The sequence below is a fragment of the Aotus nancymaae genome, unplaced genomic scaffold (genome assembly GCF_030222135.1).
Source record: "Aotus nancymaae isolate 86718 unplaced genomic scaffold, 86718_ANA_hifiasm-v0.15.2.pri h1tg000015l_0, whole genome shotgun sequence".
In the NCBI taxonomy this organism is placed as follows: Eukaryota; Metazoa; Chordata; class Mammalia; order Primates; family Aotidae; genus Aotus; species Aotus nancymaae.
Window position 1 is genome coordinate 868,953 of NW_026988426.1, and position 27,995 is coordinate 896,947.

Here is a 27,995-nt window from a genome sequence, read left to right on the forward strand (position 1 = left end):
CGCTGTGGCGTCTCCTTCTACGTGAGGCGCCTGTCGCGGTTCGGAAGTCGTCTGGCTTCCCAGCGATATCTCGCAGCTAGCTGGCTTCTCCCGCGCCTCACGTCGGACCCCGGCTGCGGGGCAGGGAAGCAGGATGGAAGTTAAGGACCTCCAGGAGGAGCTGACCTGCCCCATCTGCCTGGACTACTTCCGGGACCCGGTGTCCATCGAGTGCGGCCACAATTTCTGCCGCAGCTGCTTACACCGCAGCTGGGTGCCGGGAGGCGGCCCGTTCCCCTGCCCCGAATGCCGGCACCCATCGGCGCCCGCCGCTCTGCGACCCAACTGGGCTCTGGCCAGGCTGACGGAGAAGACGCAGCGCCGGCGCCAGGGCCCGGTGCCCCCAGGCCTTTGCAGCCGCCACTGGGAACCGCTGCGGCTCTTCTGCGAGGACGACCAGCGGCCCGTGTGCTTGGTGTGCAGGGAGTCCCAGGAGCACCAGACCCACGCCATGGCACCCATCGACGAAGCCGTCGAGAGCTACCGGGTGAGCTGGCCGTAGCGGTGACCATTACGGTTTTGCCCGATAAAGTTTACTTAAATTCTCTTAAAAGAGCCACGAAGTGGCCGTCATTCCTGTTGGAAAGAGGCATGAAAGCCCCTGAAGCTTAAAGAAGTTAAGCAACACGCGAATTTCAGAGTTGGGTTAAACCAGCTCTGAATTCTCATTGTGTAGAATTTTCAAGGAATTGGCCCTTGGGGAGCGCCGAATAAAGAAAAACATACTGAGAGAGTGTGTGCCGTTGCCGTCCAATAGAAACAATACAGACCACATATGTAATTTAAAATCTTTGTAGAAACATAAGGAAATGAGGTGATGTTAATTTTAATAATATATTTTATTTGATCATTACCCCAAATATTCAAAATTGAGATGAAAATTATCAATGAGTTTTTTTTTTTTTTTTTTTTTTTTTTTGAGACGGAGGCTCACTTTGTAGCCCATGCTGGAGCGCAGTGGCGCTGTCTTGGCTCACTGCAACCTCCGCTTCCGGGGTTCAAGCAATTCTGCCTCAGCCTCCCAAGTAGCTGACATTACAGTCGCACGCCACCAGGCCCGGCTAATTTTTGTATTTTTAGTAGAGACGGGGGTTTCACCATGTTGGCCGGGATGGTGTCGAACTCTTGACCTCAAGTGATTCGTCCCCCTTGGCCTCCCATAGTGCCGGGATTACAGGCGTGACCACTGCGCCCGGCCTCAGTGGATATTTTATACTCCTTTTTCATAATAGGTCTGAAATCAGTGTGTATTTTACGTTTACAACACTTAGCAGTTTGGAATATCTACATTTCAGGTGTTTGTGTGGCTAAATGGATGCTGTATTGGACAGCGCCTGTCTATATCTGCAGATGTAATAGACAACTGATGGTTTGGAAAAAGCCTGGCTTGTAATAATGAGAGTGGGCTTTATTACTAGCTTCCTCCATCAGTTGTGAAAATCACTTAACGTTTGAATTTGGGGATTATCTGTCCTATCTATCTCATGGGTTAAGAAGCTTCAGTTGCATAAATCAGTTTACCCCACTCTGCTTCAGCCACACTGGCTTTCTTGCTTTTGTTTCAAGTCTGTTCTCTTTCTCTACCCACATCTTCTATCCTTTAGATCCTTTTAACTATTTAGCTTGAAGATCTTCCCTGATCATCCTTTCCAGAGTAGCCCCACCCACTTCCATTACTGATGCTGTAACTCCAGGGGTCTCCAGCAGAATTGATCTGCAGTAAGTACATAAACACACAAATTTATTTATTTATTTCATTTATTTATTTTTGAGATGGAGTCTCGCACTGTCGCCGAGGCTGGAGTGCAGTGGCACAATCTCGACTCACTGAAACCTCTGCCTCCCTGTTTTAAGTGATTCCCCTGCCTCAGCCTCCTGAGTAGCTGAGATTACAGGCACGTGCCACCACGCCCGGCTAATTTTGTATTTTTAGTAGAGACGGGGATTTCACCATGTTGGCCAGGCTGGTCTTGAACTCCTGACCTCAGGTGATCCACCCATCTTTACCTCTTGAAGTGCTGGGATTACAGGCATGAGCCACCTTGCCTGGCCAAACACACAAATTTAATGACACAGTGAAAATGTTTGGAAACTGTAAAATACTGTACAGTTCTACCAGCTGACTATGAACAGGAAACAGACACAAAGCTGGACTAGAAAGTGTATGTTCATTCCTTCACTCAGTAACCTTTATTGATGCTTACTGTATGCCAGACATTGTTTTAGAATCTGAACTTAAGTGGGTGAGAAAGACATGGGCCTTGTCTTGTAAGGAACTTAAGCGTGTAGAGCATTAATTTCAGTGCATGTGAGAGTTGTTGAAGTATTTACCAAGTGTGCAGAAGGTCTGAGGTCAGAGTGATCACTGAGGAGTGAGGAAAGGCTCCATTGAGGAGTTAAGCATGTTAGCTCTTGAAGGGTGCGCAGAGGTAGGGGAGAGGGTATTTCAGGCCAGAGGAACAGCATATTCCAAATGTGGTGGAGTGGAATAGCATGTGATGTGTGAGAGGCCTGGAGGTTGCTCAGTACTTCTGGAGCATGGAGCATGGGAGGGGGGATGGTGGGCCATGAGCTTGAAGAAAAAGTCAGGGCTTTATCATGAAGGATCTTGTTTGCCATACTAAAAAGATTGACTTTTCTCTTTCAGGCAATGAGAAGTTATTATAGGGTTTTAAGGCAGGGAATGATATAAATGTTTTAGAAGGGTAACTTGGACATCCACATGGATGAATGGAAGAGAAGACCAGTTAGGATGCTGTGGTACCATTTTAACCCGGAGGTAATAAGGGCCTGAATTAGTTCAGGGCAGGGATGATGGAGAGGGAGGGATGGAGTGATTATGAGCTAGAGTTGAGTGACTTGGTGACCAGTTAGACTTGGTGGGTGAGAGAGAGAGAGTTTTGGATGGTAGTCCAGATTTCTGCTTCAGGTGGCAGGTAGATGACTGTCATGTTAACCGAGGTAAGGTACACAGGAGGAAGTGTAGTCGTAGGACAGAAGATCCCATGCTCATTGTGGGATATATTGAGTGTGACGTAACTGACAGGAAGTCCAAGGAAGAGAAACAGGAGGTGGGGTGCCTTGGAGGCTAGAAATAACATTTTAGAATCCTCAGCCTATTCTTGAAGTCATGGAAGAGGTAAGAAGATGAGATTCTCCTAGGGGGACCACATAGAGGGTAAAAAAAAAAAAGCACAAAGAGAAGCTTGGGAAATGTCAATGGTTAGTAGCCAGCAAAAGACATGGAGAGGATCCATCAGATAAATGGAAGGGAAAATACACTTGTGGGTAGGGGCCGAGGAAAATATAAGTGAATGGGTATGAAAGGGGAACGGAGCCCTTACATCTTCCATTTTCAGCAGTAATAGCTATCAGTGGTTCATTACTTCTTATGTACCACTCAACAGGTCTAAGCATTTTTCATATTGTAATTTTTTAATCCTCATAGACATCCTGTTAGGTGGATTCTGTTATTCCCTTTTTGAAGATGAGGCAACTGTAGCACAGAGATGTGAGGTCATGTGCCCCTAAGGTCACAGAGCTAGGAAGTGGCTAAGCTTGAACTGATGTCCTCTAACCCCTAAAGAAGAGGTGGGATTTCAGGATTAAACATAGGCCCAACAGGACAGGAGCAAGTGGGTAAGGGTTACACTGGGAAGAACTGAATGTCCCAAGGTTGACTGAGTAGATGTTCAGGATGCAGGTCACTGGGCAGAATTCTCTGATACCCGCCCATCTCTCCATCCTCCTCTGCTTAATCATTGCCCCAGCCAACCACTTTTTTATTCCATCCCCACCCCAAGGTAGTTCGAAAAACATACACTGCTCCTGTGTGGAGCTGCCCTATATCCAATCATCCCATTCTCATCATATACTCAGATGGGTGGACTATGTCTTAAAAGTTAGACAGCTGGAAGTTCCCTAAATCCATGGAAAATATCCCCATCCTATACCCATTATGGTGAGGGGAGAAAAAGAGAAAGAGAAATAGCTTCATAAATCTCCGGATGCAAATTGTTTGCTTGGAAAAGGCTTCCAAGCGCAGCTCTTTTTTCCTTTATGCCTGACTCTAGGGGCTAATCCCTCCATTCTTTTAATTCATTCAAGATATTTATTGAGCACTGGTTTTGTGTCAGATGCTGTGGTACGGGACCAGAATCAGCGCTGGGAATCCAGTGGTGAACAAGGCAGGTAAAGGCTTTCCATGGAGCTCACAGTCCAGTTGGGCTGAGAGTGGAGGTAGACAATAGACTGACAAATTAATGAAATCATTACAGACAGTGATGGTATGCTGGAAAAGAAAAAGAAAGTTCTATCCCACGCCTGTAATCCCAGCACTTTGGGAGGCTGAGGCACAAGGATCACTTGAGGTCAGGAGTTCAAGACCAGCCTGGCCAACATGACGAAACCCTGTCTTTACTAAAAATACAAAGATTAGCTGGGTGGTGGGCACTTGTAATCCAAGCTACTTGGGAGGCTGATGCAGGAGAATTGCTTGAACCCAGGAGGCAGAGGTTGTAGTGAGCCAAGATCATGCCACTGCACTCCAGCCTGGGTGACAGAGCAAGACTCTGTCTCAAAAAAAAAAAAAAAAAAAGAAGGGGCTTCAATCAGGTGAGCAGTCTTCTCTGAAAAGGTGACATCATTGCAGTTGAAACTTGCTGGATGAGTCTTGCTCATCAACTCTTAAGAAATAGAAAAAAAAAAAAACTTGCTGGATGAGGAGTGAGCCATCTGAGGAACTGTGGGAAGAGAGTCTGAGGCTGGGGAGAGCTGGATTAGTTTATGGGACAGGAAGAAGGTCTCTATGCCTGGAGGACCAAGAGCGAAGGGAAAGGTAGCCTGAGAAGTGACACGAGATGTAGGCAGCGGCCAGCTTATGTTGGGCCACAATAAAGTGTTTGAATTTTCTTGGTGAGAAGGAAAGTCAGTGAAGAATCTTGAGCAGTAGAGTGACAATATCTGATTAGTTTTTAGAAAAGTTATTCCAAGGCCAGGTGTGGTGGCTCACACTTGTAATCCCAAACTTTGAGAGGCTGAGGCGTGAGGATCACTTGAGCCCAGGAGTTCAGGACCACCTAAGACAACTGTGAGATACCATCTCTACAAAAAATACAAAAGTTAGCTGGATGCAGTGATGCACACCTGTAGTCCCAGCTACTCGGGAGGCCAAGACAAGTACTCAGGAGTTGGAGGCTGCAGTGAGTTATGATCACGCCACTGCAGCAGCTTTGTGGATATTGTATGAGAGAAGGACATGACTGTAATAGGGAGAGCAATTGGGAGGTTATTGTAGTTGTCCAGACGAAAGATGTGGTGGCTTAAACTAGCAGTGGCAGTGGGGGCACATAGGCAGATTTGAGGTATATTTCAGAGGTAGACCTACCAGCTTGGATTGATTGCAGAAGTTACAGTGACTGAAATTCACAGAACTTAAGAGCTGGGATGGTATTTAAGAGACATTTAGTCCAACTGTCTTCATTTTATTGGTAAGGAAGCTTTGATTAGGAAATAAGTGAGGCTGACTTGCTCACAGATGCACAGCTGGTTTGAAAGTCTAGAGTGAAACTAGGATCTTTGGAAGTTTAATGTTGTTTGAACTACATGATCACAAGTCAGTAAATGTCTTCATTTTGTAAAAGTATGCCCTTTTATTATACTTGTGTTTTTATATATACAATTTTCTGGTGCTAAATGAAGAGAAAGTGATTTTTTAAATTTCCGGTATTTCTAACCCAGATTGAAATGCTTGGTGTTGCGCTCCTGCCACCTCCTGGCAGTTTCTGTTGTTGCAGGGAAGGTGTTTTCTAATTTCCCCCAAGGACTGCCAAGTTAACTCACCTCCCAGTTTAGATCCCAACTGTGGCCGGATTCAAAAAGACTTAGGAAGAGTCTTGAATAATAGAACCATATGAGATCATTCATGCACACTGACTTGTTAAGGCTTTCTTAAAAATAGAAAATCCCTATTTAGTAGATTATTATTTTTTCATTATTAAGCAAAAGTGAGAACGTTCCGAGAAGCCTGGTCATGTTTGAAGGAGCTAATATATATCTCATTACAGTGACTATAAAGTGGCAGTTATAATTGAATAAAGAAGTGAAATTACATGCGAGAGCTTACTGAGTAGCAGGGTTATATACCTATTAAAGTTAACCGCTAAAGATGATAAATAGATTATGTAATGTTGGGAAACATGGTAGAAAGAAAATAGCACAGATGATACTGTGCCATTTAACAGAACTGTATAAATCCTTTTTATAACTTAATTTTATTTTTTCCTATTTCATTTTGCCATGAAAATTTCAAGCATACATCAAAGTTGGAAGAATTTTGTAATAACACCAGTATGCCCACATCTAGATTCTACCATTAACATTTGACTTGTTTATCACATAGCTGTCGTCTGTGTCTCTCTTAATACATCAATTCTTACTTCCTTTTGAAGCTTTTAAAATTCAATTGCAAACAGAATACTTTAGCATGTATATCATTAACCAGGTTTAACATTTGTTTATGGTACTTTTTTTTTTTTTTTAATAAGTAGAGTCTCGCTCTGTCACCCAGGCTGGAGTGCAGTGGTGCAGTGCTGGCTTACTGCAACCTTCGCCTCTGTGTTGAAGCGATTCTTCTGCCTCATTCTCCCAAGTAGCTGGATTACAGGCCTGTGCCACCACACCTGACTATTTTTTTGGATTTTAGTAGAGACAGGGTTTCATCAGGTTGGCCAGGCTGGTCTTGAACTCTTAGCCTCAGGTGATCCATCTGCCTTGGCCTCCCAAAGTGCTGGGGTTATAGATGTGAGCCACCGAGTCTGGCCTATGGTATTTTTTGAGGTAAAATTTCATACAATGAAAAACACAAATCTTAGTTGTACATTTGCTGAGCTTTGACAAATGCCCTTCTCAAGATAAGGATATTACCATCCAGAGAACTCCTTCATGCCCTTTCCCAGTTGTTCTCTGCACCCTTCCTATACCAGGATAACCACCATTCTAATTTTTTTTCAAACACAAATTAAGTTTTACCTTTTCTAGAACTTCATATAAATGTGATTCCGTTGTCTGTATTCTTATGTAGGATCCTTTTGCTCAGCATATTGATTTTGAGATTCATATTTTGTATAGGTGGGTGCAAATGTAATTGAGATTTTTGCTATTTTTTAATCCACCTTCCTATCAGTGAATACCTGGGCTGTTTCCAGCTTCTAGCTATTGTGAATAAAGCTGCTGTGAATATTCCTGTACATGTTTATTTATGGGTACATGTTTTCATTTTTCCTGGGTCTAGGGGTAGAATTGCTCTACCCTAGGATTAATGTATGTTTAGTTTTACGCCGGACCTTCTTCCAAGGTGGTGGTAACATTTCACTCACCCACCGATGTTGTGTAAGAGTTCCAGTTGCTCCATATCCTTGCCAACTTGGTGTTATCAGCCTTGACAGTTATTTAACTTGATTTTAACTATTGTCACTTGTAAATGATTGGATGAAAAGTTATACCTATTAGTCATTATTATTTTTCTAGGGAAGAATTTAAAAAGTCGTACAGATTATTATTTTTTTCCTTTTTCTCTCTCTCTCTTTTTTTTTTTTTACAGATTATTTCTTAGGTCTAATCATTTCCATTTTTTTTTTTTTTTTGACATATAGTCAGACTTATAGAAAGTTGCCCCAGGCCACTCTCCAGCATTTGACACTATTCACTAGTTTTGTAATTTAAATGGTCTCTTCCTTTGGCAAAGGAGAAACCATTCTCTCTTGGTTTTTCACCAACTGCGCACCTTAGCTTCACCCAAGGCTCTGACTGCCACCTGTGCTTTAATCCCGAAATCTGCTTCTGCAGCATAGCTCTCCTTCCTGACTCTAACTGCTAACACATCCACTTGCATGTCCCACAGGCATCTCAGACTCAATTTATTTAGGTGAAATTTATTTTCCTTCTTCCATTTACACACTGCTTATCTTCCTATATTTTTAAATTTGATAAATAACCTACAGTCCATCCGGTTACTTAAGCCAGAACCCAGGGGCTAAATGTGGACTCTCCTCCTGCAGCCATTTGGTCATCAGTTCCTATGGGTTTTTCTCTTGTGTGTTTCTCTAACCTGTCTCTGCCTCCATCTCTGCACTTGCAGCTGACAGTCTACTATTGGGTGCTGCCCCTCAGCCCAATTTGTCAATGTTGATTGACTTGCTTTATTTTTGAATAACTTACTCGGGTTTTTAAATTATAAAAATGGTATATGACACTTGTAGAAATTAAAGCAAAAATGTATAAGATTTCTAGTACCCCACCTCTCAACTTGTAAGCCATTTTTATTCCTTGAAAATCGCCAGCATTAATACTTAGGTATAAATCCTTCCAGATTTCCCCTGTCTTCACATACAAATACACACACACAGATGAACACATATTTAAACTTGTGTAAACATACACAAGTTTAGTTTTTTCAATACAGAATTATACAATACATACTGTCTTACAGCCTGCTTTCAACTTATTGTGTATTTCATGTCAGTATATAGACAGCTACCTGAAATTGATGCAAAGTATCAGTATACCATAATTTATTTAATAATTCCTAATTAGTGGATAATGAATAATGCTGTAGTGACCATTTCTTTACATATTGGTTATTTTTGCTAGTGTTTTGTTGCATAGGTTATTAGAAGTAGCATTATACACATTTTAGATTTTGTTAAATCCTCCCAGTTGTCCCTCAAAACAAAGGCACCTTTTTCATCTCCTGTGGTGCCAGAGGCCTTCTCCCTGCCAGGAGTAGATATTTGTTATTCTTCTAATGGTTTTTAGTTTTTGCCAACTTACTAGGAAAACTCAATATAGTGTTGTGATTTTTTCAGGCCAGAATAGTTCTTATCAGAGGCCTGTGACTATCTTCAGTATTTTCTCAATCTCATTCTCTGTTTTAATTAAGTGACTTTTAGCTCTTAAAAAATGAAGTTGCCAGGCAGGATGGCTCATTCCTGTAATCCCAGCACTTTGGGAGGCTGAGGTGGGCAGATCTGTTGAGCCCAGGAGTTCAAGACCAGCCTGGGCAACATAGGGAGACTTTGTCACTACGAAACATAAAAAAATTATCCGGGCCTGGTGGAGTGTGCCTGTAGTCCTAGCTACTCGGGAGGCTGAGGTGGGAGGATCACTTGAGCTTGGGAGACTGAGGCTGCAGTGAGCTATGATCAGGCCACTGCAGTCCAGCCTGGGTGACAAATGAGACTTTGTCTCAAAAAAAATAAAGAAAAGAAAAAAGAAGATGATGATGGTTGGAGACATGTTTTCTTACCTGTGTGTGTTTCTGCTGGCAGGAGAAACTTCTTCAGTCTCAGCGTAATCTTGGGGCCAAGATGAAGAGAGTCTTGCAATTACAGGATGCAGAAGCAAAGAACGCTACACAGTGGAAGGTAATAGCAGAAGTGGTTGGACATTTCTTGCTCCTGAGGTCCTTTTGGTCATGGTGTTTTGCAGGATGCCTCAGAACCTCTGTTTCCTCCATAGCATGTGATTGAAAGAAGAGCTTTCTGGGTGTCATCAGTTGTCAGGCCCCTTGTAGATATGGGGATAGGAGAGGAAGTACCTGTCCCTGCTGCCAGTGGCTTTGGGTGATATGAGTTCCACATATTTCATCTCCATGTCTCTACTTTAAGGTAGTGCCCCTATCCTTCTTACTTTTTCCTAAATATACTCCCTACGTTGGGGTCGGTTTGGGTCCATGGAATTATGGAAGGAAACAGATGAATGGACTTTGCTTTCAGGGAGGCTAATTGTAATTGGGAAGTATACATGGGTGCTCGTGCGCACGTGCGCACGTGCACACACACACACACACACATTCCTAAAGATTTAACAAAACTAAACCAGTGTTCTGAGGACTAAACTAAGTGGTAGATGTGAAAGTTTGTTTTAGTTAAAAACTTGTCAGTAGTAGAGACTGAAATGTTAGGAAGTATGAATGAATACTATAATGACTAGTATAGAGCTGCCAAGTAGGTATAAATAAAGGGGTAATTACGGAAATTTAGGGGGATGGGCAGGAGCTTTTCTAGAGGGGTTAAGATGGAAAGGACTGTGGATTACTGGGGAATTGTGTAAGGAATTTAGTAGCGGGGGTCAGACAGAAAAAGGAGTGAGCAAATCTTATGTGGCCGTAGGATAAGATAAAGAGTCAGCGAATGAGAATCAGCATGGAGTTTTCAAAGATGCACAACTTCCTGGTTGAAGAAGAGGACCTGTTTGTTCAGAGACTGAATAAAGAAGAAGAAGAGACAAAGACGAAGCTGAACGAGAACAAGTTAAAACTCAATCAAACGATTGCTTCATTGAAGAAGCTCATCTTAGAGGTTGGGGAGAAGAGGCAGGCCCCCACCCTGGAGCTGTTGCAGGTGAGACAGTTACAGGTGGGGATGATCTTGTCTTCCTTCATAACTGAACTCCCTCTTGTCTTAAGAGCTGAATGTCCTTCCTGGTGAGTGGGTTTCATAGACATGTCTTATCTCTGTTGCTAGTTCTGTTACTGGTGTCACACAACTAAAAAGTCAAAGATTCACCATTCAAAGGAAATGAATGTGAAATTTAGGTATGCTGAGCTCAGGTCATAGGAGTTAAGTTGATTCACATGGTCTCATAGTTCATCTAGGATCGGAGACTTAGCACGTCTAAGACTTTTTCATTCTTCTTATTTGTACATTTATAATTCTTTATTAAACAATAAAACAAAGCAAGCATAAAACTCCCAAGTACATAATTGTATCAACAATAAGAGAAACTTATCTTTCTCGCTTATTTTTATTACAATCACAGCTTAATTAAACTTTGTTCTTTTTCCCATATTTTGAGTGGTGCTTTCATTTAAATAATTTCCAATATCTAGCAACGTTCAAAAGATTACATTTGTAACTCAGCATTTAAGGTTGGGTCTTTAGGCCAGTTTGTTATCAAAAGGCCTTCCTTTGAGTTAATCTTTACCTTTATATTCTCTTTAGGTGAAGTATCCTTATAACTTCTTTTAGTTTCTGGGTAGGGTCCTACAGTTATGACTGTCCTTGTTTTTTTTTTTTTTTTTTTTTTGCTGAAATAATTCATATTGGGCCTCAGATGTCTCAGAACTTCTCTTTCCTCCGTATCATGTGACTGAAGGTGAAATAATCTCTGAAAGATGTTCTCAAGAACATTTTCTGTCTACCATTACTATTTTTTTTCATAAGCAAGAGACAACATTCTATTCTCTTAAGGAAGAGAGAAACCTGGACCCACCCACTAGTTATTATCAATAAGAAATTGCTAGCTAGGTTTTATGTGATAGACACAACATTTAATATTAAATGTAATGATTTCCAAGAATTATGTAAAAGTTTTGCAACATGATTAAGCAATGAAGTTCCAAGTACATATCCAAATGTGTGTCATGAAAGAATCTCTGAAATAACACATTTAAAATACAGGCTTAACATCTAATTAGAATTTGAAACCTCTGAGATACATGTGAACCAGCAGAATGTTTACAAAAAAATTATATCAGCAAACAGAAATGCAAAGTTAGGGAAATGATTAAAAAAGATGAAAGTGGGGCTGGGTGCGGTAGCTCATGCCTGTAATCGCAGCACTTTGGTAGGTTGAGGCGGGCAGATCACCTGAGATCAGGAGTTTGAGACCACCCTGGCCAACATGATGAAACCCTATCTCTACTAAAAATACAAAAATTAGCCATGCATGGTGGTAGGCACCTGTAGTCCCAGCTACTTGAGAGCGTGAGGCAGGAGAATCATTTGAACCCAGGAGACAGATTACAGTGAGCCGAGATAGTGCCACTGCACTACAGAGTAAGACTCTGTCCCCAAAAAACAAAGTAAAACAAACAGAAAATGAAACCGAAACAGAATCTCAGAGCCTGAGAGAACTTACTGTACTTATCTCTCCATCCATTTTTAAAATTTATTCCTTCACTTTTACCCCGTGACCCACTTCTAACTCACATGTGCATCCTTCACATTTTACTTCTTCCTTTCTGCAGTAATAGATAACCCGGGTTGCCTCCAACACCATCACCACTACAAATAATGCTGCAGTGAAACCATTAATATCTGCTCTTTTTTGTTTATCTTTATTTTTATTTTATTTATGTAGGTTTTGGGATAGGCTCTCACTTTGTCACCTGGGCTGGAGTACAGTGGTGTGTTCATAGCTCACTGCACCTCGAGCTTCTGGGCGCAAGTAATTTTCCCACCTTGATCTCCCAAAGGGTCGGGGGATTACAGGTGTGAGGCACTGTCCCCAGCTGTTTTGTTTAAACTGGTCTTTGGGTTTCTTCTCTAGCTGTGTTTTCAACTTCTTGAGTTGGAATGCTTGGCTTATTTATATTTACCCTTTTGTTTGCTGGTAAATTTATTTGTTATACTTTTACCTTTAAGTATTGCTCTGTATTCCACAGATTTTGACAAGTTGTTACATTTATCGTCATAATAAAATAAACATTAAAACACATTTTAAGGCCAGGTACACTGGCTCATGCCTGTAATCCCAGCACTTTGGGAAGCTGAGGTGGAAGGATCTCTTGAGCTCAGGAATTTGTACTAGCCTGGGCAACTTAGCAAGACCTTGTCTCTATTTAAAAAAAAAGTATGACACCTATGGAGAAAAATGTATAAATCGTAAGCTTGACATATTATCACAAAGGGACCACTCATGTAACTACTACTGAAGTCAAAAAGTAGAACACACATAGCATCTTAGAAGCTTCCTCATGTCCCCAGTCAGTACCCTATTCCCTTCTCCTCAAAGGGTAGCCTCCTTCTGGACCTCTCATACTCTTGTTTCATTTTGCATTTTTTTTTTTTTGAGATGGAATCTTGCTGTATTGCCCAGGCTGGAGTGCAGTGATGTGATCTTAGCTCACTGTAACCTCTGCCTCCTGGGTTCAAGTGATTCTTCTGCCTCAGCCTCCCAAGTAGCTGGGATTACAGGCATGTGCCACCACGCCTGGCTAATTTTTGTATTTTTAGTAGAGACGGGATTTCGCCATGTTTGACCAGACTGGTCTCGAACTCCTGACCTCAAGTGATGCATTTACCTCGGCCTTGCAAAGTGCTGGGATTACAGGCATGAGCCACTGCGCCTGGCACTTGTGCGTATTTTTGAGTGAGTATCTTACAGGATGCACTCTTTTGTATTGGCTTCTTTTGCTCACGTTACATTTGTGAGATGAATCCATGCAGTAGGTATTTTTTTCATTGCTATACACCAGTGTTTTCAATCAGGGTGATCTGGCTCCCTCAGAGTGCAAAATCTGACATTTCGTGGAGACATTGTTGGTTGTCACAACCCGAGGGTGGTTACTATTAGCATCTCTCGTGTGTAGGATGCTACCAAACATTCTGTAATGTACAAGACATGCCTGTCTTCAGCTCCCAGCAAAGACTTATCTAGACCAAAACGTCAGTAGTGCCTGTCGTATTCCATCATATTAATATACCAAAGCATATTATTCATTTTTCTTTAGAGGAAAATTTGGATGCTTTCTGTTTTTATTGTTATTAAAAAAAACAGGGATATTTGTGAACATATCTTTTTGGCTGCACATTTATTCACATTTCTATTAGTTGTATACCTGTGAGAACAATTCCGGGTCGTAGAACATACATGTGTGTTCAGCTTTAGTAGATGATTCCAAACCATTTTCAAACTGGTACAAAGTGATGGTTCTAGTTTACAGTATTGTTAGCAATGTGTAAAGTTAGAGGTCCAGTTGCTCTGTATCCTCACCAATACTTAGATTTGTCAGTTGTTTAATTTAGCCATCTTGAAGGGTGCAGAATGTCATCTTCTGCCCTTAGTCAGCACCCCTTCCCTCTTCCTAAACGTATATGGATATATATATACACCTTTCCTTGATAAAGATATTTTCTTTCTTTCTTTTTTTTTTTTAAACATACGGTCTCACTCTGTTGCTAGGCCGGTGTTCAGTGGCACCATCTTGGCTTAATGCAACTTCTGCCCCCCAGGCTCAAGCAATTCTTATGCCTCAGCCTCCCAAGTAGCTGGGATTATAGACACCTGCCACCATGCCTAGCTAATTTTTGTATTTTTAGTAGAGACGGTGTTTCACTGTGTTGGCCAGGCTGGTCTCAAACTCCTCACCTTAAGTGATCCACCCACCTCAGCCTCCCAAAGTGCTGGGATTATAGGCATGAGCCATTACTCCTGTCCAGATGAAGCTATTTTCCTGATAACTAGTGAGATTGAGTACTTTTCATGTGGTAATTAACCATTTTTTTAATGAACAATTTAAATTTACAAAAAATTTGAGAAGATGGGACAGAGTTCTCACATACCCCTTTACCCAGTTTCCTGTATTGTCAATATCTAGTGTTAATGTGGTTCATTTGTTACAATTAATGAACCAGTGGTACAGTATTATTAACTAGAGCTTGTCGTTTATTTCTATTTCCTCAGTTTTTATCTAGTGTTCATTTTATTCTCCAGACCCACACCTAGGATACCAGATTATATTTGGTTGTCATTGTCTCTCCTTAGTTGCCTCTTGGATGTGTCATTTTCTCAGACTTTTCTGGTGTTTGATGATCTTGACAGTTTTGAGGAGTGCTGGTCAGGTATTTTGTAGGCTTCCCCCATTGGAATTTGTCTAATGATTTTCTCATGATTAGGCTGGGTTACAGGTTTTTGGAGGAGCCGTATTTTTTAAATACATGTTGGCATTAGTTACCTGATTTTGTTACTTAGAATTTTTGCATCTATGTGTTTAAGTAAAACGGGTCTATATATTTTTTCTAATATTTTGTTTCATGGCTTAAGGACCAAGATTATAATAGTCTCTGAAAAATCAGTTGGGAAAATTTTCTGTTTTTCTCTTTTCTGTCACAACTTAGGGATTTTTCAGTTCCCTAAAGTTTAGTAAAATTTACCTGTAGAAAAAACTCTTTGGACTTGGGCATAATAAAATATCCCTTATGATTATAATTTAAAAGTAATCTTGTGAGACAAAGGGAAGGAGAAGAGCGGAAGCTCAAAGCTGGAGCTTCTGAGGACTCCACCAAAAGGCAGGCATAGGAGCGGGGTCTGTGATGGAAACTAGTTGGGGAGGCTGGTGGGAAGCCAGGAGCCAGTTCATGTCATGGTGCCTAAGGAGAAAGAGTAGGGACTTAGGAAAGGGACCAGTCAGCATCGTTGAATAGTGCAGAGGAGCCACATGAAAGAAAGGACCAGATTCTGTCAATCCATTGGCTTTGGCAGTAGGAAATCATATGTGACATGAGCAAAAGCAACTGTCAGAAAATACCTGCTCACATAGTTGTGTCCCAGGTCTCCAGGAGAAGGTTCGTAACTTGCTTATTTCTTCCTTCTTTTCACAGAATCCGAAAGATGTGTTGACCAGGTATGCACTCCTGTTGTGTTATGGGGACCTGGGTGGCATGGTAAAGATACAGGCTGAGCAGAGGGGAAACAAGGCCTAGGCTCCACAGGTCAGTCTGAGCACACCCTGAAGGGGATCTGAGGAAAAATTCTCCTGATCGCTTCTGCAAGGAGGAATGGGAACAAAAGCCATCTGAACTTTGGGCTGAGAACCTTTGACTGGGAGTGGGAGTCTTGGTTACCCTAGTTGTCTGCTAAGATCAGTCTTCTCTACTCTCTTAGGAGTGAGTTCCAGGATGTGAACTATTCCCTTGAAGCTCCAAAGATGAAAACAGTGTGTCAGATACCATTGATGAAGGAAATGCTAAAGCGATTTCAAGGTGAGCAGAATTTCTAGGACTTGGGACTCCTTAGAAATCTTTCAAATAAGAGAATAAACAGAGAAACCTGAAGAGGTAGGAGGAAACAGAGCATGCAGCTAGTAAGAGTGTCAGGAAAGATGGTTAATAAATGGATATATACTTCATTCAAGAAACATTTATTTAACACACTGTTACGGGGTGCTAGTGATTAAAAAATCTGTTCACTTCTTTATGCGTTCATAAGCACGTTGAAGAGACAGACACACAGCACTCACTATAATATAGTAGGAGCCAGTGTTTGCTGGCAGTAGAAATAAAATGTTACAGAAGTTCAGGGAAGGGCTCTGTTGGGGGTGAGATGGGAAAGTTTTCATACCAGAGGTGACAGTTTTGAGATTTGAGAGATTAGGAGGAGTTTGGCAGGTGGAAAACGGGGATGACTGTTTTAAGCAGAGGCAGCAGCGTGAGTTAAGGTGTGGAGAAAATGGAGGGGCAGGTATCCAATGAGGCTAAAGAACAAGGTGTATTTTGGGGAAAGGTAGAGGTTGAAGTTGAGAAGATGAATGTAGGACAGACTGAAAATAAACTCATTGGATCTCCAGGGAGGCACTAAGGCATGTACATGCTGTAGAAGCTGTGCTGACAATTATCATGTGCACATCCTTGATTGAGAACCATGTTGTAGGCTGGGCACGATGGCTCATGCCTGTAATTCCAGTACTTTGGGAGGCCGAGGCAGGCGGATCACTTGAGATCAGGAGTTTGAGACCAGCCTGGCCAACATGATGACACCCCGTGTCTACTAAAATAGAAAAATTAGCTGGGCATGATGTTGTGTACCTGAAATCCCAGCTACTCAGGAGACTTAGGCAGAAGAATTGCTTAAACCTGGGAGGCAGAGGTTGCAGTGAGTGGAGATCACGCCACTGCACTCCAGCCTGGGTAACAGAGCAAGACTGTGTCTTCAATAAAAAAGAAAGAACCATGTTGTAGATGTTTACTTCTAGCCAAAATGGAGTAAATAGGAATTATTTTCTTATCTGCAGCCACTAAAATAAAAACACAAAAACAAAACAGGCACAATATGTCAAACAACAGTTTTCAAAGCACCAGACATCAGGCAGTGAAGGACGGTGATTCCTGAGAAATGTGAAACAAACAAGGTCAACCTATGATTGCCCTACCCTCTGCCTGAGGAAGTTTCCAGGCCATCTAAGGCTGGGGTAACTGAGGTAGAGCGAGGGAGACTTGCTGAGTTGAGGAATGGAGCCAGGAGTCCACGGAGAACAAAGTAGTGCACAAAGTACTGCGTGGTGTCCTGGAGAGAAGAGAGCCGGACAGAGAGAACCCTCGCCATCTATGGAGAAACTTCCTAGGTGTTCAACAGAGTTCTAATCAGCACATGCCTATGAAAATCTACCCATGGCTGGAGATAGAAGCTTCTAAAACGATTAGAGGGAATGATTCCTGGTGCTCACACAGGGCCAGGAACAATGCTGGTTCATATCAGCCAGACCAGAAAACTCATGGTTCATGGGCACTGGGTAGCATACTCAGGAAAATCTTGGCTCATCATTAGAGAGTACTGCTGTCTGGGTACTGCTCCACACCCACCTTACAGATCATGAAAGCAAGACCCAAGAGGGTCAAACTCTTTCCAAATAACTTAACTGCATTTCAGAATAAAGCCCTAGAAAATTGGTAGAATAAACAAAAAAAGAGCACCTAACAATGTAAATTCACAATGCCTGGCATCTAGTCAAATATTGTCACACATTGAAAAAGATAGGAAAACTGTGACGCATAATGAAGGAAAATAATCAACTGAAACTGACCTAGAATTGACACAGATGTTAGAATAAGCACGGAAGGAGATTAAAAAATTTATTATAAGTATATTCTGCAAAGAGGTATATAGAGACCAGATCAGAGTTTTAAAGATGAAGACTGGTGATTAAGGTGAAGAATGCACAGAATGGGATTAATAGTTGATTAAATATTACAAAAGGAAAAAATGGTAAACTTGAAGACAGAGCAATGGAAACTACCCAAAATGAAATGTACACAGAATAAAAGAGTTTTAAAAAACACAACATCAGTGACCTGTGGGACAAATTTATGCAGCCTTGTCTATGGTGATTGGAGTCCCTGAAGGAGAGGAGTGGGGATGGGGATGGAATAGGAAAAATACTTGAAGAAATAATGGCCAAAGATTTTCTGAATGTAATGGAAACTAAGTCCGCAGATCCAAGATGCTCCACAAACCCTAAGTACGAGAAATACGAAGAGAAATACACCAAGGCTCATCATAACTTGCCAGTAATAAAAAGAAAATCTTAAATGCAACCAGGAGAAAGGACATGTTACTTGAAGTGGAAAGTAATGGATGACAAAGATGACATCACACTTCTCAATGGAAACAATGTAGGTGAGCAAACTCTCTAAAGTCCTGAACGAATAAACTGTTAACCTAGAGTTCTAGAACTGGCAAAAAATATCCTTCAAAAACAAAGGTGAAATAAAGAAATTTGAAGGTAAATTTAAAAGCTTAAAAGAAAGAGTTTACAGCAGATTGACAGTCAGGCAGAAGGAAAATGCCAGATGGAAATCTCTCTACACAAAGGAATAAAAAAGCACCAGAAATGTTAATGATGTGAATAAATATATATTAGTGTCATTATTTATTTCTTTAAAAAGGAATTGTGATGGTAAGTTTATATGTCAACTATACTGGGCCACAGAGTGCCCAGATATTGGTCAAAAAAATTTTTTGGGTGTTTTTGTGAGGGTGATTTTGGATGAGATTAACATTTAAATTAGTAGGCCTGTGTAGATTGCCCTTCATAATATGGGTGGGCCTCATCTCATCAATTGAGGGCCTGAATAGTTAAAAAAAAGACTGACCTTTCCCCTGAGCAAGATGGATTTCTACAGTGTACTGCCTTGGACTTCACCTGCAGCATTGGCTCTTCCTCTCTAATGACCTTCAAACTAGAACACCAACTCTATCTAGGTCTTGAGCCTGCCAACTCACACAGCAGATTTGGACTTGTCAGTAGCAACAATCACACTAGCCAGTTCCTTATATTAAATCTCATACACTGGCTGGATGTGGTAGCTCACATCCGTAATCCTAGCGCTTTGGGAGGCTGAGTTAGGAGGACTGCTTGAGGCCTGGAGTTCGAGACCAGCCTGTGCAACATAGTGAGACCCTGCCTCTACAAAAAATAAAATAATTAGCTGAGCATGCTGGTGTGTGCCTGTAGTCCCAGCTACCTGGGAGGCCACAGCGGGAGTATGGCTTAAGCCCAGGAGATTGAGGCTGCAGTGAGCTATGATTGCACCACTGGACCCCAGCCTGGGCAACAGAGCAAGACACCATCTCAAAAGAAAACCCAGAAAGCATGTGTGCACACATGCACCCACACACCACACACACATATGCATCCTTTTGGTTCTTTTCCTTCGGAGAACCCTGACTAATAATAATCGACTGTTTCAGCAGACAGAAATGGTGTATTTTGGAGTTTATAACATATTTATAAATAAAATGTGTGACAACAATAGTGTGAAGATTGGGAGAGGGGAGATGAAAGTATACTATGATACAGTTCTTATATGTGAAGTGGTGTAAGATCACTTGAAGGGAGACTAATGAAAAGGTGTATACTTATGCCAGGCCCCTGCTGACTTCATTAAGGATGGCGTCACATCTGAAAGGCCAAAGAAGAGACCTGGAATCGTGAAGGAAACATAGGGTTTATTGAAGACCTACATGCAGGGCAGTCCAAGAATGGCCGGCTGGACAGGAAAACAACTGCTACAATTTGTGAAAAGCATGCAGGTTATAGATAGCATTTTCATTTAGCAATCTCCACGTGGCATCCTCCATTTAACCCAATAGAAATGGCCTCGATTTGCTGTATAGCCTGTTTTCCAAGGAATGGACCAGGAGTTCACATGGCCTTTATAGATAAGGAATGCATTTCTGGGTTGGCCACTCCTGGATTCCTTAGCTTGGAACTCTGAACACACAGTCTTCTTAGACCATAGGGTGTGCTGGAGTTAATTGCTGTCAGGTGCATCTGCCGTACACTGCAGCCCAGCATACCCTTGAGTGGCTCCCCGTTCTTATCTTACCATTCTCTGCAGTTTCCCTGGGGCAAGGTATGTGCAGGAGCATTGCTGCCAGATGCCGCAGCAGCAGTAGAAACCACTGCAACAAAAGACAATGACAAGCATAGTAGCAATCATACTTTCCAGAAAACTTTTCCAAGCACTTGAAGTTGATTAAACCACATGGTTATAGGGTCATAAGATAGAGATGCTATAGCTGAAATACGGGTTTCTAGGGTTCACATAGCCCCGGTTATAATGTGAGAGTAATCAGGGTTATATACACAACATTAGGTTTTAATTAATGTGCAGCTTCACCCTGGGCGGCAGTTAAGATGTCCAGGGCCATGCAGTTTTACACAGTTTCCCAGTGAAGAGTAGTGGCATGGCGCAGGTATCCTTGAAGGCTGCAGCCATATGTTTAGCAAAGGCTCCAACTTGCAGCTCTGTATCTATTGCTGCCACTTGGGGACAAAAATGGCCAAATGATAAAACCACCAGGATGCACACTTCTGGAAATGCCTGGCTTTTACACTCTCCCAGTTAGTAGGAATGGTGTCTAAATGGAACAGAATGTGTCCGGCAGGTAAGGGCGACCCCAGGTGCATCTACCAGCCCAATTATAGGGTAAGTAGGGCCAGCTATGGTTGCCATCTACCCATCCCCCAAGGGGAGGGCATGGGCCCTCACACAGAGACAGTCACTGTGCCACCCTAGCCACATATTAGCTATTTGAAAGGATTGATTGCATTGCTGTGGGAGTAGCTAAACCATATTATGGGTTTAGCTTGTGACATGCTATTATCATGCCTTTCAGTACCTAAGGGTGCATGACTTACTACCTGTATCTGCACTCTTGTCACTCACCCTTGTCCATCGTGTACAACATACTCACCTGGTGGGCCCAACCCATCAAGGATAGTGGCTATCGGGCCCTACATACACGTGGACAGCCAGCCCAGGATTTCCCCTGTGGATTTTCCCTCCCCTGATCCCATTGTCTTGGCATTCGTGGAATTTTCTCCAATCTCATGCTGGGCTAATTGTGCTAGATCCCTATTGATTCCAGTCATGATGTCACTGTGTCTGAGAGGTGGAGGAGACCGGGAGTCAATGAATGAGACGTAGGGTTTATTGAGAACTTACATGCTGGGTGATCCAGGAGCAGTGGGCTGGACACAAAAACCAATTGCTACTGTTTGTAAAAAGCATGCAGATAGCATTTTCACTTAGTAACCTCCTCCTAATAACCTCCATTTAAAGACAAAGGGTCTTGATATTCTGTATAGCCTGCATTCCAAGAATGGGCCAGAGGTTCAGATGTTCAGATGTCCGTCATAGATAAGGAGTGAATCTCTGGGTTGGCCACTCCCATGTTCCTTAGCTTGGAAGTCTGAACACATATTCTCCTTAGACCATATGGTCATTCTTAGGGTATGCTTGAGTTATTGCTGTGAGGTGTGTCTGTCATATGATACTATAAATCTTAAACCACTAAAATAAAAGAGTTATAGCTAATCAATAAAGGAAATAAAGTGGAATTATAAAAAATGATTAAAAATAAGGCAGGAAAAGAATATATAGGACAAATAGAAAACAGCAAAATAATAGACAAATCTAATCATACTAATAATCACATTGACTATAAATGGTCTGAATGCTGTAATCAAAAGGCAGAAGCTGGTTGGATTGGCTAAAAAAAAAAGCAAGACCCAACTGTATACTGGAAAAGAGGGAACACATTAAATATAAAGAACCATATATGTTTAAAGCAGAAGAGTGGAAAAAGATATATCATGTTAATAGATCTGGAGTGGGTATATTTGTATCAAAGTAGATTTCTGAGCAAAGGTATTAGCAGAGATAAAGAATGTTATATCCTAATGATAAAGGGGGTCAGTCCATCAAGAGGATGCAAGTTCTAAACATTTATGCACTTGACAGTGCTTCTATATTAAGCAAAAACTAATAGAGCTGCAAGGAGAAATAGGCAAATTCACAATTACATTTGGAGTTTTCAATACCTTTTAATAATTTTCAGAACAATTAGGCAGTAAATCAGCAAGGATATAGTAGACTTGAATAACTATCAATCAACTTGATTCCATTATTTATAGAACAGTTCACCCAGTAGTTATATACTACATATTTTTTCAGTGTATGTGAAACATTTTCCAAGTTAGACTAAGCTGACTGTAAAGCAGGTGTCAAGAGGATTCAAGTCATATAGAGTACGTTCTCTGATCACAATGGAATTGATAGGAATCAGTATCAAAATATCCTTTGAAAACCCTCCAAATGTCAAAAAGCTAAATAAGACTTTTTAGTAACCCTCGAATTAAAGAAGAAATCAAAAGGCAAATTAAGAGGTATTTTGAATGGAATCAAAAGGAAAACACAACCTACCAGAATTTGTAGGATGCAGCTAAAGCAGTACTTAAAGAAAAGTATATGGTGCTATATTGGAAAGAAGAAACTTCTCAAATCACTGACCTCAGCTTCCACCTTAAGACACTAGAGAAAGAGGAGCAAGTAAAGCCCAAAGTAAACAGAAGAATGGAAATAATAAAAATCAAAGCAGAAATCATTGCAATAAAATATAGAAAGCCAACAGAAACCAATGAAACCAAAAGCTGGTCCTTTGAGAATTTCAGTAAAATTGATAGACCTTTAATCAAAATGATCAGAAAAAAAGAAGACACACATTACTAATGTCAGAAATGAGAAAGGTGACATCATTACAGATTCTACAGATATTAAAAGGATAATAGAATATTAGGAGCAACTTTTTGCCAATAAACTTGACAATATAAATGAAATGAACGAAGTCCTTAAAAGACACAAATTACCAAAGCTGACTCATGAAGATACAGATAACTGGAAGAATCTTCTTTCTGTGAAAGAAATTAGTATTAGAAACCTTTCAAATGGCTTTAGTTTTGTTTCTTTTCTTTTCTTTTCTTTCTTTCTTTTTTTTTTTTTTTTGAGACAGAGTCTCACTCTGTCACCCAGGCTGGGGTGCAGTGGTGCAATCAATGGTTTAAGCAATTCTGCCTCAGCCTCCTGAGTAGGTGGGACTCCAGGTGGTACCACCATGCCTGACTACTTTTTGTATTTTTTTTTAGTAGGGACGGGGTTTCACCATGTTGGCCAGGCTGGTCTGGACCTCCTGACCTTGTGATCCTCCCACTTCGGCCTCCCAAAGTATTGTAATTACAGGCATGAGCCACCGCACCCGTCCCCCAAATGGCTTTCTTGGCGAAACGTTTTACCAAACATTTAAGAAATAAATGCCAATTCTTCATGAACTCTTACTGAAATTTGAAGAGGGAATATTTCCCAATTCTTTCTGTGAGGTCTGTATTACCATGATGGCAAAGTCAGACAAAGACATTACAAGAGAAAAGAATTACAGATCAATGTCTCTCATGAACATAGATACCTAAATTCTAAGAAAACTTAGCAAATTGAATCCAACAATATATTAAAAGGATATGTAATAATTACAACCAATTTATATATCCTTTGATGCACAAAAAGGATAATGTATAATAATCACAATAATATGGAATTTATCCCAGAAGAGCGTGGTTGGTTTAATATTTGAAAATTGATGTAATTTTTGTCATTAAAGTTAAAAAAACAAAAAAGGAAAACTATGTGATTGTCTCAGTTGAAGCAGGAAAAACATTTGTCAAACTCTAACATACATTCCTGATTTTTAAAAAAAATATGCCCTCAAACTCAAGACACGGAGAGTGGAGGGAAGAGAATTTGGAGGCAGGGAGGCCAGGGAGGATGTTATTAACACACTGATTCTGGAGATGGGAGTAAAGACAGTGGCAGTGGGAGTGTAGGGGAGGAAAAGAACCTGAGTGACAAATTTCAGAGGTAGAATTGGTAGTACTTGGTGACTAATTCCTATTGAAGCTTAGAGGAAAAAGAGTTGAAGATAAAGATTTCAAAGCCTGAGTGTTCAGGTGGAGGTAACTGACACCTTAAGAGAACATAGAAGGCACTATGTCTGCATATGAAGTGGATCAGTCCCGAGAGGATAGAAGAGGGTGTAGGATAATTAGTTCAGTTTTGGGTGAGCTGTGGGGAGATTTGTGGAGATGCCGTGTAAACAGCTGGAACCTGTGAAGAGAGACCTCGTTATTTTCTCCTATGTGACACCTGTGTATGTAGCCAGAGAACCAGCTAGTCAGCAGCCTTGGTTTTAGTTTTGATTCAACATGTGAGAATTTGTAAATATCTCTCCAAATTTTAGGCTGATTGGGAAAACTTGGATCATGAAATAATTAGATCCCGTTGCTAGATCTTAGTTTGTTTTTTTTTTTTGTAGCTGGAGTCTTACTTGGTCACCCTGGCTGCAGTGCAGTGGCATGATCTTGACTCACTGCAACCTATGCCTACTGGATACATTTGAAAATCGATGTAATTTATATCATTAAAGTTAAAAAAAAAAAAGGAAAACTATGTGATTGTCCCAGTTGAAGCAGGAAAAACATTTGTCAAACTCTTAACATAATTTCTCAAGTGATTCTCTTGTATCGGCCCCCTGAGTGCCTGGGATTACAGGTGCCCACCATCACATTGGGCTAGTGTGGTTTTTGTTTGTTTGTTTGGTGTTTTCAGTAGAGACAGGGTTTTGCCATCTTGCCAGGCTGGTCTCAAACTTGTGACCTCAAGTGATCTCCTTGCCTCAGCCTCCCAAAGTGCTGGGATTACAGTTGTGAGCTACCATGCTCGGCTTAGGGCTCAGTCTTTTAGAGCAGAAGGGAAATGAGGACTTCAGGTTGCTAAAGACCATGCTGTGGGTTGCTAGGCCTGGCTGAGGATCAGTTGGACAGCAGTGAGGAGTCATGAGTGCTTGTTAGGAGGAGCAAGATGAAACATGCTGGAAAAGATGGGCATTTTTGGGGAAGGGTTGATGATCAGCTGTTGCACTACTTACCTCAGCTCTCATTTTCTCTACAGTGGCTGTAAACCTAGCTGAAGACACAGCGCATCCCAAACTCGTCTTCTCCCAGGAAGGGAGATACGTGAAAAATGTAGCATCAGCCAGTTCTTGGCCAGTGTTCTCTACAGCGTGGAACTTTGTCGCTGGATGGAGGAATCCTCAGAAGACCGCTCATGTAGAGAAATTTCAGCACTTACCCTGTGTTCTAGGGAAAAATGTTTTCACCTCAGGGAAACATTACTGGGAAATTGAGAGAAGAGATAGTCTGGAAGTTGCCGTTGGGGTGTGTCGGGAGGACGTCATGGGAATTACTGATCGTTCAAAAATGTCCCCAGATGTGGGAATCTGGGCAATTTATTGGAGTGCTGCTGGCTGCTGGCCCTTGACGGGCTTCCCTGGAAGTCCCACCCAGCAAGAGCCCTCTGTCCACCGGGTGGGGGTTTACCTGGATCGTGGGACTGGGAATGTCTCCTTCTACAGTGCTGTGGATGGAGTGCACCTGCACACCTTTTCTTGTTCTTCTGTCTCACGCCTCCGGCCATTTTTTTGGTTGAGTCCATTAGCATCTTTAGTCATTCCACCAGTGACTGATGGGAAATGAGGCTTTTCTTCCCCTGAGCAGAACTCCTTCTCTGTAGTCCAACTCAGGAACACACATCCCTGGCCCTTTTCTGCCCGTCATGTCTCTATCCTGGGTAGTCCATCTTCTGAGTCTCCCTAATTGAACCGTTTGGTATCTGCCCTTTGTGTGCTTCAGAAGAGGTAGTCCCATGGGAGGTGGTTCTGGCCAGTGGAGATGGGACAGAAAATTTTCCAAAGTGCTTTTGGGGAATCTTTTTGTAGCTTTTAAAGAGATTATACGGGGAAGACATACGGATGTTAACAGCCACACTGGAACTGAGAACACAGGAATGCTGGAAAGGTAGAAGAAACAGTCTTTGTTGCCATTCTTAAATTGTTGAAGTTTCCTTAATCCCAAGTTTCTTGTTATATGAGATAATTATGCCCTTATTGTATAAGGCAGTTTCAGTTGTATTTGGTTACTTGCAGCCTGAAGTACCCTAACTGGCAGTAAAGGCACATAGTGTGAACATCCCACAGTATAGGCTTATTTCACTTCTGTGAACTTTGACAAAGCATAGAATCCTTTTCTATCCAGTCGGGCATTGCTTCTTTTTTCCAGTAACTGCTGATTCCCCCACTTTTCAGTCTTAGAAAATTGTGGGAATCTCCCCCAGACATCAAGATCCACACTTGAGAAGGTTCTTCTGATACAGCTACCTGAGCTCTCCAAGGACTGACAGGGACCTTTCCAGGGCTCAAGGATTTCTGGACCTTTCTACCAGTTGTGGACCATGAGAGGGCAGGAGGGCCCAGGGAGGGTTTTCATACTGCTGAATGTTTTCCAGAGCATATATTACAATCTTTCAGAGTGGTACACTAGACTTCAGTGGTTTTTCGAGTGATAAGGCATCAGTTGGTGGGAACAGCAGGAAAAGGCATTCCAGTCTGCCCCGCTGGGTACGGCAGCCCTCCCGGGAGGGGCCCACATCCTCCTCCTCCAGTCCATGTCCAGGGGCAAGAGGCAGACCAGCAGCTGGACTTGATCCCCCTGTGTCCCTTTGCTTCTGGCTGGTAGATGATGTCAACTTGCTGTCTTGGTTGCCAGACCCTGTACGCTCTGTTTCTGTTGTGTGATCAGTTCGTGTTTTTTTCTGTATTTGTCTCCCATGTCTTGCTCTTCCCCTGAAGAATCCTGTCTTCTCTTTGGCCATCTCAAATTGAGAACCTCTCAACTATTCCTGCAGAACTACCTGGCTGCAGCCACAAGCAATACCTCTTATTCCAGCAGGACCAAGGGGCCAGCTTCCAGCGAGTGACTCCAGTAAGTGCAGCCACCTCTCCCACGAGGGTCTGGGAGCCTGGCCCCAGCAAGAGACCCTCCAGACCTCTGGCTCTAGAGAAGCTGAATGTGCCCACTTTATGGGCCACACTCTTTGCATTTCTGTAAGGCAATCTTGGCACGCTGGGGCTAACCAGTGGCCTAGGTAATTTTTTGTTTCATGGACTATAGACTCTTTCAAAGGGATGTGATCCTTTTGAATTTTGCATAGCCCTAGATATAATCCCTTTTGATAAAAGGGTCTTTGCTTCTGATTACAGGAGCACTGTGAACATCTGTAAATATGTTTTTATAATCCATGTTTAGTTGGTGTACACTCAAATAAAACCAGTCCCTAGCAGCCACTGTTCTCTATATAGGGCCATAATGGAATTCTGAAGAAATCTCAGGGAGGGAGGGGGAGTTGGAACAAATGTCTGTTCCTGGACACCAATCTGGTGCTCAGACCTTTAGACTCATTGTAAATTGCCACTGCCAACATGAGACCAAAGTGTGTGACTTGTCAATGCAGCGTGACATCATTAAAGACTGATGTTACACCTCAGTCTTTAGAAAGAAAATTGTGGGAATCTCCCCTCGCTCTGCCCGTGTTGCAGTCCCTCTCTTCCCAACCATGTCTCTGCCCTCAACTATTAACTGTGCTGTGTATTTATCAAGTACCTATATTGTATGCAGGGTTATTCATGTCATCATGAGAATGTTGGAATGCTTGTTAAATACCTTTTGCTAGCCTTTTCATATACTATTGCATATGACTCTCATCACAACTCAGTGAGATGGAAAGTAAAATCTTATTTGTACAAATGAGAAAACTGAACTCTTTATAGAGTAACTAGCTCATTATTGGCTAGCTGGTAAATGGCATTGTTGGGATTAAAATCCAGATTTGTCTGAGATGAAGGCCCACGCTCCTATCTACTCTCCCTTTATTCAGAAGCGTTAACTGGATGTTGATCTTTGTTTCAGGTTTTGATTTTGTTACATATTTTTTTATGCTGTGTATATTTTCCTCATTCTTCCCTTCTGCTCTAGATTGTCTGGACTCAGGAGATTGTGGCAGTTACTGGATATTTTTAAAATAATGATTGCTTTTCTCTTATATAAAGTCCTGTACTTATTGTAGAAAGTTTATAAGATAAAAAAGTATAAAAATTAAAGTTATGCATTACTAACATTTTAATGTATTTTCTTCCAGATTTTCAATAAAGACTTTCAGGCAGCAATTTAA

The 27,995-nt window shown here is 41.7% G+C and overlaps 1 protein-coding gene across 3 annotated transcripts; it reads left to right on the forward strand.

The window, feature by feature from the left end:
- Window positions 1–14: 14 nt before the first annotated feature.
- TRIM4 (tripartite motif containing 4) lies at window positions 15–27,995 on the forward strand. Of its 3 annotated transcripts, XM_012455554.3 has the most exons (7): window positions 15–526; window positions 2,741–2,818; window positions 9,366–9,461; window positions 10,209–10,439; window positions 15,423–15,445; window positions 15,706–15,803; window positions 24,882–27,995. In XM_012455554.3, exons 1-7 carry the CDS (start codon window positions 134–136, stop codon window positions 25,463–25,465), a joined length of 1,503 nt encoding a protein of 500 aa, XP_012310977.2. In that variant the 5' UTR covers window positions 15–133; the 3' UTR covers window positions 25,466–27,995. The 3 variants fall into 3 exon arrangements, with proteins under 3 accessions (XP_012310977.2, XP_012310975.1, XP_012310976.1); XM_012455552.3 differs by lacking the exon at window positions 2,741–2,818; XM_012455553.3 differs by lacking the exons at window positions 2,741–2,818; window positions 24,882–27,995 and adding an exon at window positions 16,832–17,696.

Excerpts from the sequence above, each read along its gene's own strand:
- TRIM4 (XM_012455554.3), top strand. The coding sequence starts at position 134 with ATGGAAGTTAAGGACCTCCAGGAGGAGCTGACCTGCCCCATCTGCCTG. Across the intron at positions 527-2,740 it reads AAGCCGTCGAGAGCTACCGG|AAGGGTAACTTGGACATCCA; the intron begins GTGAGCTGGCCG and ends TAAATGTTTTAG. Across the intron at positions 15,804-24,881 it reads AATGCTAAAGCGATTTCAAG|TGGCTGTAAACCTAGCTGAA; the intron begins GTGAGCAGAATT and ends TTTTCTCTACAG.